Consider the following 14,654-nt stretch of genomic DNA (forward strand, 5'->3'; position numbering starts at 1 on the left):
GTAACTAAAACATAAATAAAATCGGTTCTTCGGATTTAAAATACATGATTTGTACATATTTTAATAGCCAAAACATAAGTAAAATCGATTCAAAAATAAGAAAAAACATCAAACGTGATCATTCAAAATCAAGCGAAAGATAAACATAGTTAGTGATATAAAAAAAACCTTATAAATGAAATCATAAAACAAAAAATAAGTTCTCATGAAATGAGAAACATTATTCAAAAAAAACAAAACCAAAATCTAAAAACTCCAGGCATCAACCGCCACATTCCACCATCAACCTTCATGTAACAGATAATTATTTTAGAAGTTCAATAATATCTTAAAGTATTTTGGATACATATTAAGAATTAAGATCATATTTGGTAGAAGTTCTTTTTGTGATTTTAAATGTTTCGGGTTCTATCGGATATCCATTTAGGTCCGGGTTCGGTTCGGATAATACCCATAACCCAAAATACCAAAAAACAGGATCCATTCGGTATTTATGTCGGGTTCGGATCGGTTCGGATTCATTTTTATCGGATCGGGTTCGGTTCAGATTTTCGGGTTCGATTTATTTGCCCAGCCCTAATATTTTTAGTAGTTTGAGACTTTGTTAGTTATCTAATTATGTCATTCTTTTTCTTTATTGATACAGAGAAATAAGATCCATGCGACAATGAAGAAATCTAATTTGTAATAGAAAAAAGGTTTCAAAAAAATAAAAATAATCCAATTTGAGTCACAAAAACATACTAATACATATTCCTAACGAACACTATATTAATTGTATGAAATAAGATCTTGCGCATGTCTTAATCTAGTTTAGTATACCCAAACCATTCCTACCAAGGGGACTTCTTTTCCTTTTTTTTTTCACTTTGCTTACAACTATGAATCTTTTTTCGTTTCTCAATAGCTTTGAGTCTTTGATTAACACTCCTCTTGAATTGTGTTTCTGGGATTTTATGGTTCTTGACATACATAATTGCGATTTTACCCAAAAAAATAAATCATAACTGCGATGAGCAATCTCAGGCCAACATAGTTTTTTAGTATCGGCCCAACATATTATTAAAGGATATAAACATTTTTGGACTCATTTAAAATATTTTTTTTAGATGAAAATAACAAAATGCAAGTAATGGCTCCACTTAGAAACATTTAATCCATTGTAAAAGAGTTAGTGATTAGACGACCATCTCCAATGGTTTACTTTTTTTTTTCAAAATAGAGTAACTATATACTCTCTCCGTTTCACAATACATGATGTTATTCTTTAGTGCACAAAGATTAAAAAATTTATTTTTCTCTAAAAAGTAGTTTTAAAAATATAATTTAAAAATCATTCAACCAACTACAGAAATGACTACAACATCTAATTGGTTACACAATTTTCAATAAAGTTAAAAATAATATAAAAGTATCAAAACATCATCTATTTTGAAACAACAAAAATCTTATAAAACATCATCTATTATGAATTGGAGGAAATATAATAGAGTTGGTTGTTGTTCTAATGATACTTTATTTTATAATGAAAAATAGAATAACTATATATAATAGAATTAGTTGTTGTTCCAATGATATTTTATTTTAAAATGAAAAATATAATGATGATAAAAAAAAGTTATTCTATATATTGAATGAAAAACAGAGTAAAATAGAGTGAGATTGAAGATACTTTTACATTACCAACAACTTCCGTAAATTTAATGTCCGCATATTTTACATTTTAAGCACAAGCGTCTTATATTTTAGAATCGACCTTGCCGATAGAGCACTAAATATAAGTTTGGAAGCTAAAAAGTAAATAGGTTATCAGTAGTGACAATATACCAATTTGTTGAAACAAATAAAAGTTATGATTGGTGAAGAGTGGTTTAAGTTTTGAGTCTTTTACGAGTAAGTTTTTTTTTTGGTAAAATAAAAAGGTGTTTTCACCTCTTTGCCGGGAACCCAAGCATTGTAAATAGTCCCTCCCATCGTGAGTTGAACCCAAGTGGCGGAAATTACAGCTGCAACCCCTTTACCACTAGGCCAACTCAACGTTGGTTTTACGAGTAAGTTTCTACATGGTTCAAGTATTTAATTTCATTCTTGTATAATTGTAAATTCCATGCATCCGTTTACCAACAAACAAAATCTATATATTTTCGCATTGCACATCCATATTTCATGTAGTATAAAGGAAGACATCATCGTGACAAACAAAAAAGGAAGAGACATAGTACATGAAACATCTAACTAAAACGGTCTTCTCTCTATTCAAACATCAGTTTTCAAAGGAGAACATTTGAAGAGTTATTTTCATCCTTTTGAAATGTAAGAAAGTTTCACAGAATAATACAGTTGCACTTGTACAAACACCACCTAAACCTAGATATCATTCGAGAAATAAGATAAGAGCATCTCTAATCTATAACTTCATTTTTTTTTCAAAATGGAGTAAAATTGAAATGAAGTAAAATTGTTTCAACTCTACTCTATTTTCTACTCTATAATGGAGTGATAAACAAACAAAAATAGATTACTCCATTTATGTAGTAAATTTTACTATAGAGTGAGATATAAAATTGGGTTGAAACATTACTTACTTTATATTCACTTTTACTTTATTTTAGAGAGAAAAATAGAGTAGAAATAGAGATGTCCTAAAGGTGTCTTTGAACGTATAGAGTCCTTAGAATTTTGGTGAAAGAAACCAAAAACAACCAAAAAAAAACAAAAAAGCAGCTCCAAAAAAAAAACACGGGAAGAAAAGAGAAAAAGTGGGACCCATTCCATTCGTAGAATGGACCATTCCTTCTTCTCATTATTATCACATCTTCCCCCACGTTACCCATTGCTGCAACTCACGCTCACTCTCGCGCTCCACTTCCATCTCTCTCTTTGTTTTCCCCAACACCATTCTTCTTCTGCAGTTGACATAATTCACTCAAAAAAGATATTTTCCAATTTCATTTCATATTCAATCAAAGTCATGTTATGTAAAATTTAAAACATTTGATTTCACACACATATATATATATATATGGTCAGGTCACTATCAATTTTGTACAAAACAAAATATATTTTGGAATTATAGTTCAGTAAAAATATTATTTATCAGTTTTTAAAAAAATATTCGTAGAAAGCCGCGTCATTTCTGTTCAAAATCAGAAATCACAACTCACGCCTGTATCTTTTCTCTATATCTCTCTAGCTACCGTCACTCTCACTCTTCCCCTCTGCTTTGCTTATTATTTCTCCTCCATCGATAGTCTCCTTCTCACAAAACTTACTCAAAGAAACAATGGACTCTTCACTGTCTCCAACCCCATTTGATCACCAAAACACAGAGCCAAAGAAAACCTTCACGACCTCTCTCATCCCCCTCCGCTCCAACCACTTCAAAGAAGACACTTACTTCGTCTCCGAACTCAAACCCTCCGAGGCAAAATCTCTCCATGACCTCAAACACAAACTCTCAACTTCCTCCTTAGCAGCCTCTTCTTCCATGTGGGGGGTCCCGCTCATCGGCGGTGACGACAGAGCTGACGTCATCCTCCTCAAGTTCCTCAGAGCCAGGGACTTCAAAGTCGGAGACTCGCTGAGGATGCTTGAGAAGTGTTTGGAGTGGAGAGAAGAGTTCAAGACCGAGAAACTGACCGAAGAGGATCTTGGTTTTAAAGATTTGGAAGGTAGAGTAGCGTACATGAGAGGGTACGACAAAGAAGGGCATCCCGTGTGTTACAACGCGTACGGTGTGTTTAAAGAGAGAGAGATGTACGAGAGAGTGTTTGGTGACGAGGAGAAAATCAACAAGTTTTTGAGATGGAGAGTTCAGGTTTTGGAGAGAGGTGTTAAGTTGCTTCATTTTAAGCCTGGTGGTGTTAATTCGATTATTCAAGTTACTGATCTTAAGGATATGCCTAAGAGAGAGCTTAGAGTTGCTTCGAACCTGATTCTTTCTCTCTTTCAGGATAATTACCCTGAGATGGTTGCTACTAAGGTAAATCTTTGGTTTCTCTGTGTTTTCTTTTTAGTGGGTTTCTGTTTCTTTTGGTAGACAAGAACTTGAAACTCGAAATTATGTTTCTGTACTTGTTGTTCTGAAAAAACTGTCGAAATTATTACGGTTTTTTCATGTGCTTTTGCTATGTTTTGCGTGTTGGGTTGCTTGCTAATCTCTTTTTGTTTTTCTTTTTTTTGAAAAAATTTTAAATTTTATTCACTTCAAAAAACCTTTGTACAACCTAATCCTTGCTAATCTCTCCCTCAAGAAATAAAGAAAAGTCTTAAATGCTTTGTAAAAATCTGCTTAATGGGATTTAAGAAATCTTTTCCTTAAATTCTTTTTCATATTAACAAGTAGTACTATTTATAGCTGTAAACCTTGGAAACTTGTTGGTTTATTTGTATGTTCTTTCTTACTTTTGTTCAAATTTTGAAAATGGAATTAAGAAATACTAATAAAGAGTGGTTTTAGATGTTTCTGTGTTGGCATCATTCTCTAGCTTTTGTCTTCTACTGCTACAGTTACTTACACTGAAGGATTCTGCGTGGCCGTACGCTTAGCTTATTAAGAATCAGTCTCCATTCACCATCACATTTTAAAAATATTTGACCAAGACTATGCATTATATCTAAATAACGCATTGCCCAAACTAAGACTGAGTAAAAAAAATACTAGTCTGCTTTTGGAGTTATAATGAAGAGAAATTAGGATAGATATACACATTTCACACCAATATTAAGAAACTACCCTATCCCTGTTTTGTGCACTGTGCAATTTTGATTAATACCATTTTATCCCTAATCTCTAATGATGCTACAAAATCCTATCGAAAGATACGAATTTATCTCAAGTACATGTATATTGAAAAAGAGAAAATAGTAAAAAGAAAGAAATATGGGAAACACCAAAGAGAGAGATACGATAGAGAAAACAAATGACAGGAGGAAGAAAGAAAGAAGAAGACAGTCGGTGCGGAGGTGGTGATAGGGGCGGAGGAGACAGTATACTGGGAAGCGATGGTAAGCGCCACAGACGGTACATCACTCGCTTCCAATGGTGACTCCTTCACTTCCTTTACCATCACCACCTCTGGCAACATGAATCCTAGATAATTGCATCATGTTCCTATCACTGCACCAGGCCTATTTCTCGTCTCTTTCCTGTTTCTCGGCTTATATGTTATTTGGTAGGAGAAACATGTTTAATAGTAATAACTTGTTTATTAGATGGCAACTTGTATTATAACGGTTACTATTTTTCCTTTCGCTCTAACTTTGATGATATATATGTTGTGTAGATGCCGTAGAAATAATAATTGTAGAAGTTAACCATATGTGAGAACGGTAATAACAACTGTAGACTATAACTACATAGTTAGATGTTAAGGTTAACACTGTAACGACATAGTTAGACATCTATCTTGTATGTATTAACTAACATAGTTAGACGTTAAGGTTCAGATGTAGCATGTACTATATTGTATGTATAACTCTGTTTATTGTAGTAGACTGTAACATCATTGTTAGACGTCAAGTTGGTTGTTAGATATAGCAGATAAATGAGTTAGCTTTCCACCATTCATTCTTTCTCATTCGTGTAGGTGATGAATACGCTTATGTTCTCCCTGGTGCTGCAAGGGAGCTAGCCACAACGATGTATCAAGATCTGGCTACTGGTTAACCGAAATTGGATGTCCCTATGCTACGGATAGTGTCCTATGGTTACCCTTCTCTGTGTTGGATTTCCTTTGTTGAACCATCTATGTTTTAACCCACTTTTTGTATTATATTTTCATGTCTTAAACATTTATTGACATTGCTATCTATAACTTCTATTAATAGTCACGAGTATCTTCCTCCACATTGTTATGATAACCACTATTAGATATATTAACAACTTTGTTTCAGCATTGCAGATCGTACCACCTATCTATATAAGTTAAAAAATTCATTTGTGCTGTAGTCATAATGACTCAAGTTATGTTAACTCTTCTGCGTAATAGATAAAAATAATCTTATCCACTAACATTTGACTATAGAAGCTATTTTACATATTAACAAGTTATATCACTAAGCGTTAATAGATTAGTTAAATGCTATTACTTAATATACATGATTCGTATACATTTACCATCAACATATATAATATAGTTTCATCAACCAGCCTAATCGTTAGTCTATCACAAGATATTTTTAACCAAATATGACAAAATCCTCTACAGTCTATATAGCATGGTTCATGAAAGAATATGTGGTGTAAAATCGACCAACGAGCAGAGCTATACGCCAACAAGAACCTATCATATCTCTAGACCATATCCCTCAACAACCTATGTATCTACTATCATTGTCAACGTGGCCAAGCAAAAAGGGTAAATTTGGAAGCACAAGAGATAATAGCTACAGGAAAATGGAGTTTTTCACGCATATGGGTATATAGCTAATTTTGATTTCTCATGGGTATATTCACCCAATTATCTCTATAATGAATCCATTTGTTTGTTTCTTTCCATATTTGTAGATATTCTTTTTTCTTTAAAGAATGTTAAAATTTTATTCAGATAAAAAAAAAAACTTTTGCAGATATTCATCAATGTGCCTTGGTATTTCAGTGTGATCTACTCAATGTTCAGCCCTTTCTTGACTCATAGAACAAAGAGCAAGTTTGTAATATCCAAAGAAGGAAATGCAGCCGAAACACTTTACAAGTACAATCTAAAAGAAAACATTTTACATGCTAGTTTATTTTGCTAATTGCGCTTTATTATGTTTTAAATTTGCATGTACCAATTTTGCTATTTCAGGTTCATAAGACCTGAAGATATTCCGGTGCAATACGGCGGCCTTAGTCGTCCTACTGAATCTCAAAATGGACCACCTAAACCCGCTTCTGAATTCTCCATCAAGGGTGGTGAGAAAGTTAACATTCAGATCGAAGGCATTGAGGTGATATATCAATAAGCATTTTTAAAGATACTAAAGGCACTAACCGAATCGAAATTTTTGGTTTTTGGTTCAGGTTCGGTTAGGAGTTCTGTTCAGTTCGGTAGATTTAGAAAAGAAAATTCAGTTTTTGATTTGATTTGGTTCGGTAGGTAGTTAGTTTTTGTTTTTTAAACTCTAACCAAAGCTATATGAAACCAAACCAGAATCATATCCAAATTTTAAACTAAACTAACCGATTATTGAACCGAGATTTTGTTCGGTTCAATTTGGCAAGATTTTGTGCAAACCAAACTTACCAAAAACTGCATTACAATCAAACTCGCATGCCTAATACTGGGGTGATTGGTTGGGATGTAGGAAGTGACTTTAGCTTTAATTTTCATCTGCAGTCTTAAATACTACCAATCATGCTTTATCTTAGTTTTTAAAGCTACAACCAAAAAACTAAATCTACAGCAAAAATATACCAAAAATGATTGTAAAAAACTTATTTTCTAAAGCCCCATCTTTTTAGCTTTAGGAAATTTTAAAGTTACATCCCTTAAAACTAAATCAAAAAATTTTACAGACTAAATTCTAAAGTAATTTTTTTACATTTACAGCCCAACCAATCACTCCCACTAAGTGAGTTAAATAAAAATGATTTGATAAATTATGAAATATGTGTATGTGGATTATGACATTACAGGGTGGAGCAACCATATCATGGGACATAGTAGTTGGAGGATGGGACTTAGAGTACACGGCAGAGTTTGTTCCAAACGCTGAAGAGGGTTACGCGATTGTTGTTGAGAAACCAAGAAGGATGAAAGCTTCAGATGAAGCTGTTTGCAACTCTTTCACGACAGGAGAAGCTGGGAAACTCAGTATCTCGGTTGATAACTCTTTGTCCCGCAAGAAGAAAGTTGCTGCTTATCATTACACTGTCAGAAAATCTACTACAGCCGTCTAAGACCTTCTTGTTCAGAAGACGGGTTTCTTATTACTACTTCGTTTTGTTGTGTTGTGGTTTGTTGGCTCAACATTTGTGTTGAACTGGATGTCTAAATATGCGAGATATGTATAAAAACAATGATTGTATGACATTTAATGTTTGGCTTAATATTTTAACATTAGATTGAAAAAGTAGCAAAATCTTGTATGCTTCTTTATATTCTCAGACGTTTGACCAGCAGTGCTTATATTTTAAACATTGTTGAGATTGTTCAGGACCAACAATGGTATGTACGTAGTTTGTCTCTGTTGCATTCTCAGTGACAAGTATTGGGTTTGTTTACCTTCAGAAAGCCACTGACAGTATTAGGTTTGTTTACCTTCAGAAAATGAACTCAGGGTAGAATCTGAGATTTCGGAGGCTCTAAACATTTTCTTAAGAAAGTTTATAAATTTATTTTTAAAAATTTAAGGGACTATTCTTGTAAAATACTTCAAAAAATTTGGAAACCAAAACCAATATTTCATCCGGCTGTGACTAGATTCCATCTCGAGTGAACTCAACTATGAAATATTTTTACAAGAAAAAATCTAAAGCTTTAAAAGCCTAAACGGGTACCCAAACTTGAAGACCCAGTCATTACCTAATTTCCTGAGACCCTAATATACCAGATTCTGCATGTTTTGACTGCTTCTGGTGCCTAATGCATTTGTTACCCAATACTTGTTCAATGGAAGAAATCAGAAACAAAGCGTAAAATACCCAACGATAATGCAACAGAAGGCCCAAGGAAAACTAACTAACTACCAAACCAAAATGAATAGCATATAAAAGCCCAACGCACAGAAACAGATAGACAGTTTTCTTTTCCAAGAAGATAAGGTAAGAGTAACTCTGATTAATACCAATTTTGTGAAGTGAATACTAAATTTTGTGGAATCACCGTAGCCTAATGATTAAGGCTTAAAAATTTTACACTCAAATCTGGAGTTCAAATCTTAGGCTATGTAATTTCTTGCAAATTGTGCATTATAGAAGGTCTAAGTTTCAATTATCGGAGAAAACGACTTATTAAACAATTATGCCGACGATGTAAGAAGGGTTTAAATAATCAAATTCCAATGTTTTTAACCAATAGTTTTTCAATAATCTTTCTCGTAATGACTATTGGTTAAAAAACATTGGAATTTGATTATTTAAAAAAAATGATACATGTTTAATGTATTTTTTTAATATATGTGAAAACACCAAAACATATATCTTTAAGAAACGGAGGGAGTATTTTCTAATAAATGGATACTAACATGTTTAGTAAGGCAAATAAAAAATATCATTTGCGTTTACATTTTGCAAGAAAAAAAACCTGGATCATTTTATAATGGAATATCTAAAATTACGAAGGAAAAAAGAAGAAGAACATACATGTTGAAGACGAGAAAATTGGCATTATCTTGGAAAAACAATTCCATAGTATTTGACTAATCAAAGGAAAAATAATTGGTTTTTCCACCACGGAGAAACCAGAACACCAACAAACATGAGATAAACTTTTTCTTTAGTTAATAGATGTGTAAAAGTGATTTAATCAAACACAAATGATAAAACTAATAGAGTAGAAAACTAAAAACATAGCGACAACGCATGACTAAAAAAATCGATGACATATGAAATGATTGGTTGGACTGCAACTTTTAAAATTTAGCTGTCAAATTTGTGTTGTAGGTGAGTTGTTGTATTTTTATCGTTGTAGATTTTTTGTAGAAATTTTTACTTTAGTTAAATTAGTTATATCTGTTAATTTAAACTCTAGATATTTTTGAATAAAATATATAAGATATGTGATATATTAATTAATTTTCAATTTAAATAAGTTATAATAATAAATAAGTCATAAATTAACAAAATTTACTATTATTTAATGTAATCAATAAATAAATTTATATTATTTAAAAATTCAATAATTTAGAAATATTCAAAAGTAAATAAAAATTATTAAAATAATAGTAAAAATGTATACTCCCTCCAGATCACTAAGTGGTGTTTATTTTATTTTGTTTCATAATAAGTGATGTTCTCACTATTCAAGATAAAATTTAATATCGTTTTAAATTTGTGACCAATTATAAAATACTATATTTTTAATTGGTTTAATTTAGTTTATTTAATGTTATTTTATGTAACCAAGATAAATTTCATAAAATTTTAATTTTTTTTAATATTTGTGCAAAAATCTTAATTAAATACCACTTAAAATGGTACAGATTGAGTATTAAATAGAAATAAATGATGTTTTATTGATGATATATTCTATGTTATAGATTTTACGGCCTAAATAATAAAGATGTAGTTTTTTTTTGCTTAATATGCATAGAAAAAAAATTCTTGAACTTTTTGTGTTTGTAGTTTTACAAATAAAGATAAATCATGTTTGGTAAAAATAAATAGAAATTTGATGTAGTCTATAATTTCAAAAAAATAAAGTTACATAATAATTAGTAAAGTTATTGATTTAAAAATAAATAAAACTAAAAACGGAGATAAAATTCAACCAATCATCCATATTATAATTATTATTTACTTTAGACTTAAACTCAGTGAAACACTTAAGCTTATCTACACTTCTAAGAAAATCAGAGTTAAACCTTTCAAATCTTATATTATAAAATGGAAGTTCTGTGTTTAGATTTTAAACAAAATCATTTTTGAAATATTCTAATTTTTATAAATAAATTTTATACCAAAAGTAATTTGGACTCGGATTATAAATGATTTAACTTTCTTGTACCATTACTAAACTACCAATATTTTGGTAACTTTTCAAATCTTAACACAAGAAATATTTGTAACAAAGGGATAAGTACATGCTAAGTGAAAACTGACTTAATTTTACAATGATTTTATTTATCCTAAACATGGTTTCAACTCTTTGTTGAAGAGGTTTCCACATTCGAACACCTCAAGAAATGACCTACCGCTTTTCAAAAAAAAAAAATGACCTACCTAAAAAATCAACAAAATTAATTAGTTTTGATAACATGGCTCTTGTTTTTTAGTATTTTATTATGGTTTAAAAAGTGAATAGTAGACCATATAGTCAAATAGTAGATTTGCTCAAAAAAAAAAAAAAGGTTATCGAAGAAACCGAATCGTCCTTAAAGTGATGGTTTCAGATTATTATATCACTTTCCTGCTCTGTTCTTTTTTTTTCCTGCTCTGTTCTATTTTAATAAAAGTAGTGTTAGTGTAAAGATGTGTTTGACCATTGGGAACCAATCTCTTTTTTTTTCTGTAAACTAAAAAGATTAATCTTTTTTTTTTCACTGGTATTATAAATAAGATGTCAGTCTGAGAGATATGGTTACAAGATAAATCCAAAATGCCTCAAACAAGCGAGGAGTCAAAATGTTTCAACCGACTAATCATGTAGGTACAAGATCATTAACCAAAGTTTTCTTGAGCCAAAAAGGATTAACCTCTTGCAACATAAGAATATAGCCGTTGACCAAAAAAGGCACTTTTAGCAATGAGTAATGCACCTTAATTAGTATTAGAAGTTTCTGACTGAAGCTTACAACCAGAAAAGATTAATCTAAATCTATTAAAGATACATACATAATTTTAAATAAAAAATGCAGTTCACAAATAGATTTTTTTTCCTGGATATCTAAATAAACCGAAAAACAGTAATCCATACTTGCATAGAATAACCAGAAAAATATGATTTAGTTTTTTATGTCTGAAATGTGGTGATATATCTCGTACTCTTTTCATTATCGCTTGATCACATACTCGTCCAATCTTTACTTCGTGCATTTCTTAGAACTTTTCAATTTTAGTGTAACGATTATACCGCAATAATTACTATTGATTTTAATATTTACGTTGATATCATATGTATTACAGCCCAATACAGCCTTGCATTCATTTAAATATATCGATAAGTTCAAACCTTTAGCTTCGACTATAAAAGCCAATTAACTTCTATTTTTAAAAACTTCACATAAGATAAAGTAAAATTCGTTGCTGGTGAACCTCAACGTGACAAAACACGTATAAAATTCTGAGTTGGTCCAAGAGATTCGTATTCCATACTTCCAACTATACTTATTAATTACTATATTAGTAATAATTAGTACTATATTATTTTCCAAAGAATTGTTCCTAGAACAAGTATTGAATCGGTCGGTCGCTTTTTTGGGTTTCTTCTCAAAATGCGTTTTAATTAACAAACTTTCTAAAATTTTAAAACTATACACTTATCTAAAGACGTAAACGAATATTAAGACTAACCTAATAGGGTAGGGATCAAATGTTTAATATATATATATATATATATATATATATATATATATTTCGCAGTTATTAATTGGGAAGCTACCTTGCATTACACATACGTAGCTTTACATAAATTAAGCGAGCATTAAGAACAACTGTCATTCCTTGACTTAAATTGCTTAAAGCCAAATTCGCTGGAGTATACTTGACAGCGACTTAGTTTTACTTCTTGATTTGCTGAAGAAACTAAATTTTCGACGTTTTATAACGCTACTTAATAATTAAGCATATAGTGGAACCAGCTAAATCTTTTATTGAGGTCAATTTCATAATAAGCATATTTTATGTAGGTTAATAAAGCTACATTTCCGTCATTTTTTTTTATCTCAAAGTACAAGTAAACTTTTTCTATAAAGAATCACATGGGTCATATGTCCCCCTCACAAAAACTAGCTCCACCATGTACATAATGTAACTTATATAAAAATCAGTTAAGAATAAATTTTGAATCTTATTTTCCAAAAGAAAAATAAAAAATAAATAAATAAATTTTGAATCAGCAATACTTAATAATGTCATTAATCGATTGCCGACAAAAATAGAAAGGTACCGTTGGCATATACAAATGATTAAAATCACTGTTTTATTGATTCACCAGCAATTTCCAACAACTCAAAGACACAAACAAAAAAGAACAAAAAGATTTACCAAATCCAGTTAATTATCAGATTAATTAGAGAAGAGACATATCATCACAAACCAACACAGTTCCTCGCAGTCGTAACACCCCCGTCAACAACAAGGTTATGTCCATTAACATACTTTGACTCATCACTCGCCAAATATAACGCCGCTTCAGCTATATCCGTCGCTCTCAATGTCTCTCCTTTCAAATTAGCCAAACTCCTCACGAACTCCTCCATCTCCTCTACATCATCACCGTCTTCCATGTCACCACATCCACTCGTCTTCCTCCACGCGTTCACCAGCATGGACGTAGCAACTCCAAACGGTGATATGCAGTTAACCCTAATCCCATACCTCCCGAGCTCACAAGCTGCGTTCTTGGTAAGTCCAACGATCGCATGCTTCGACGCCGTGTAAGCATGTGGGCCCATTCCACCCATCACGCCGGCCACACTCGCCGTCGAGATTATGCAACCTTTAAAGCCTCTTTTGATCATGGCACGTGCCGCGTGTTTCATGCCTAGCCCTGCGCCTCGCACGTTCACACGCATCACTTGGTCGAACTCTTCAGCGTTGAAGTCTAATATGCTTTTGTGTTTCTTTTGGTCCCCGAGAACTCCTGCGTTGTTGAATAGCACGTCAAGCCGACCGTAACGTGCGATGGTCACGTTCACTAGGTTTTCCACGTCAGCTTCGACCGAGACATCGCAGCTTATGAAGGCGACTTGGGATGATGAGATCGATTTAGCCAGGGAGGAGCCGGCTGTGGCGTCCACGTCAGCGATCACCACCGTGGCACCGTGTCTCGCGAATAGCTTGACGGTTGCTTTGCCGATCCCATGTGCGCCTCCGGTTATGATGGCTACTTTTCCTTCCAACCTATAGAAAGTATTATAGGAAATGAGATGTGACCAACACTACTATATGTTAGAAAACTAAAAGTAATTCACGTGTACTGATAATATTTGTGTTTATAACTCATGATTTTTCACCAGACGGACAAACCATGTACATGTATGTAAATATAGATATGTACCTCTTATGAAATAAAGTTGAATTTGTATCCTCCATGATGGTGTCGTGGAGGGATTGAAAGGTCTGCTCAGTGATCACTTGAGCCGGCATGGCGGATTTTTAGTGAGAGTTAGAGATAGAAAGAGATTTGTACCTTAGCGTTGAAATGAATAGTAGTAGATGCATACATCTACACCTATTTATACAAGTGTGTATGTGTACGAAATATAAGTTCCGAACCAGTGTGAAACAACCAATCATGTTCAAGTTTTGGAATCATTCTAAATAATAATTTCGTATTCACAAATGCTAACAGATAGGAAAGACAACAAATTATATTTATTTATTGGATGAATGTTTCTAAATTATAGAAACTAAATTGATTAAGACTTAAGAGAGACTAATAAACTTATTTAGGTCAACTCTTGTGATCTCTGTATAAAACAAAATTAAACGCAACCATCTAGAAACAAAATAAATTTGGAGTGTATCATTGATGATTTGATATCAGCTTTAATGTCAGAAAAATCTATAAAGTACATTAGTAATTAGATTTGAGATCTAGCCAGTAGTACTTGTTATGCTGGCAATGCAGAGGCTGCAGTTATATACGAGAGTCCTCATCAACCATATAGAAAGGGTCGAGGTATATACTTTAAAATGTTACCGTAAAAACACAATAAAATATTAGAATTTTCTCTCATATTCATACTTTTATGTGCTTTCACGAAAATTACTATATTCAAAATACTCCACTCATCAAAAATACACGTTTTAAAACTTTTGGTGGTTGTATGTTGGGAGATAGTGA

At 32.1% G+C, this 14,654-nt stretch overlaps 2 protein-coding genes across 2 annotated transcripts; one reads left to right on the forward strand and one right to left on the reverse strand.

The window, feature by feature from the left end:
- Window positions 1–499: 499 nt before the first annotated feature.
- Window positions 500–9,271, forward strand: LOC103860722 (patellin-6). The gene is made up of 4 exons (XM_009138380.3): window positions 500–3,982; window positions 6,571–6,695; window positions 6,792–6,933; window positions 7,622–9,271. Exons 1-4 carry the CDS (start codon window positions 3,284–3,286, stop codon window positions 7,883–7,885), a joined length of 1,230 nt encoding a protein of 409 aa, XP_009136628.1. The 5' UTR covers window positions 500–3,283; the 3' UTR covers window positions 7,886–9,271.
- A 990-nt stretch (window positions 9,272–10,261) lies between these two features.
- On the reverse strand, window positions 10,262–14,093 carry LOC103860723 (short-chain dehydrogenase reductase 2a). Its single transcript, XM_009138381.3, has 2 exons — window positions 13,866–14,093; window positions 10,262–13,708 (listed from the first exon to the last, which is right to left on the reverse strand). The coding sequence occupies exons 1-2, from the start codon at window positions 13,952–13,954 to the stop codon at window positions 12,895–12,897; spliced, it is 903 nt and encodes a 300-aa protein (XP_009136629.1). The 5' UTR covers window positions 13,955–14,093; the 3' UTR covers window positions 10,262–12,894.
- Window positions 14,094–14,654: the final 561 nt, after the last annotated feature.

This window comes from Brassica rapa, chromosome A03 (assembly GCF_000309985.2).
Source record: "Brassica rapa cultivar Chiifu-401-42 chromosome A03, CAAS_Brap_v3.01, whole genome shotgun sequence".
NCBI lineage: Eukaryota > Viridiplantae > Streptophyta > Magnoliopsida > Brassicales > Brassicaceae > Brassica > Brassica rapa.

Coding starts and splice junctions, on each gene's coding strand:
- LOC103860722 (XM_009138380.3), top strand. CDS start 3,284: ATGGACTCTTCACTGTCTCCAACCCCATTTGATCACCAAAACACAGAG. Junction 3,983..6,570: donor CTGAGATGGTTGCTACTAAG/GTAAATCTTTGG, acceptor AAACTTTTGCAG/ATATTCATCAATGTGCCTTG. Junction 6,934..7,621: donor TTCAGATCGAAGGCATTGAG/GTGATATATCAA, acceptor ATGACATTACAG/GGTGGAGCAACCATATCATG.
- LOC103860723 (XM_009138381.3), bottom strand. CDS start 13,954: ATGCCGGCTCAAGTGATCACTGAGCAGACCTTTCAATCCCTCCACGAC. Junction 13,709..13,865: donor TCAACTTTATTTCATAAGAG/GTACATATCTAT, acceptor TACTTTCTATAG/GTTGGAAGGAAAAGTAGCCA.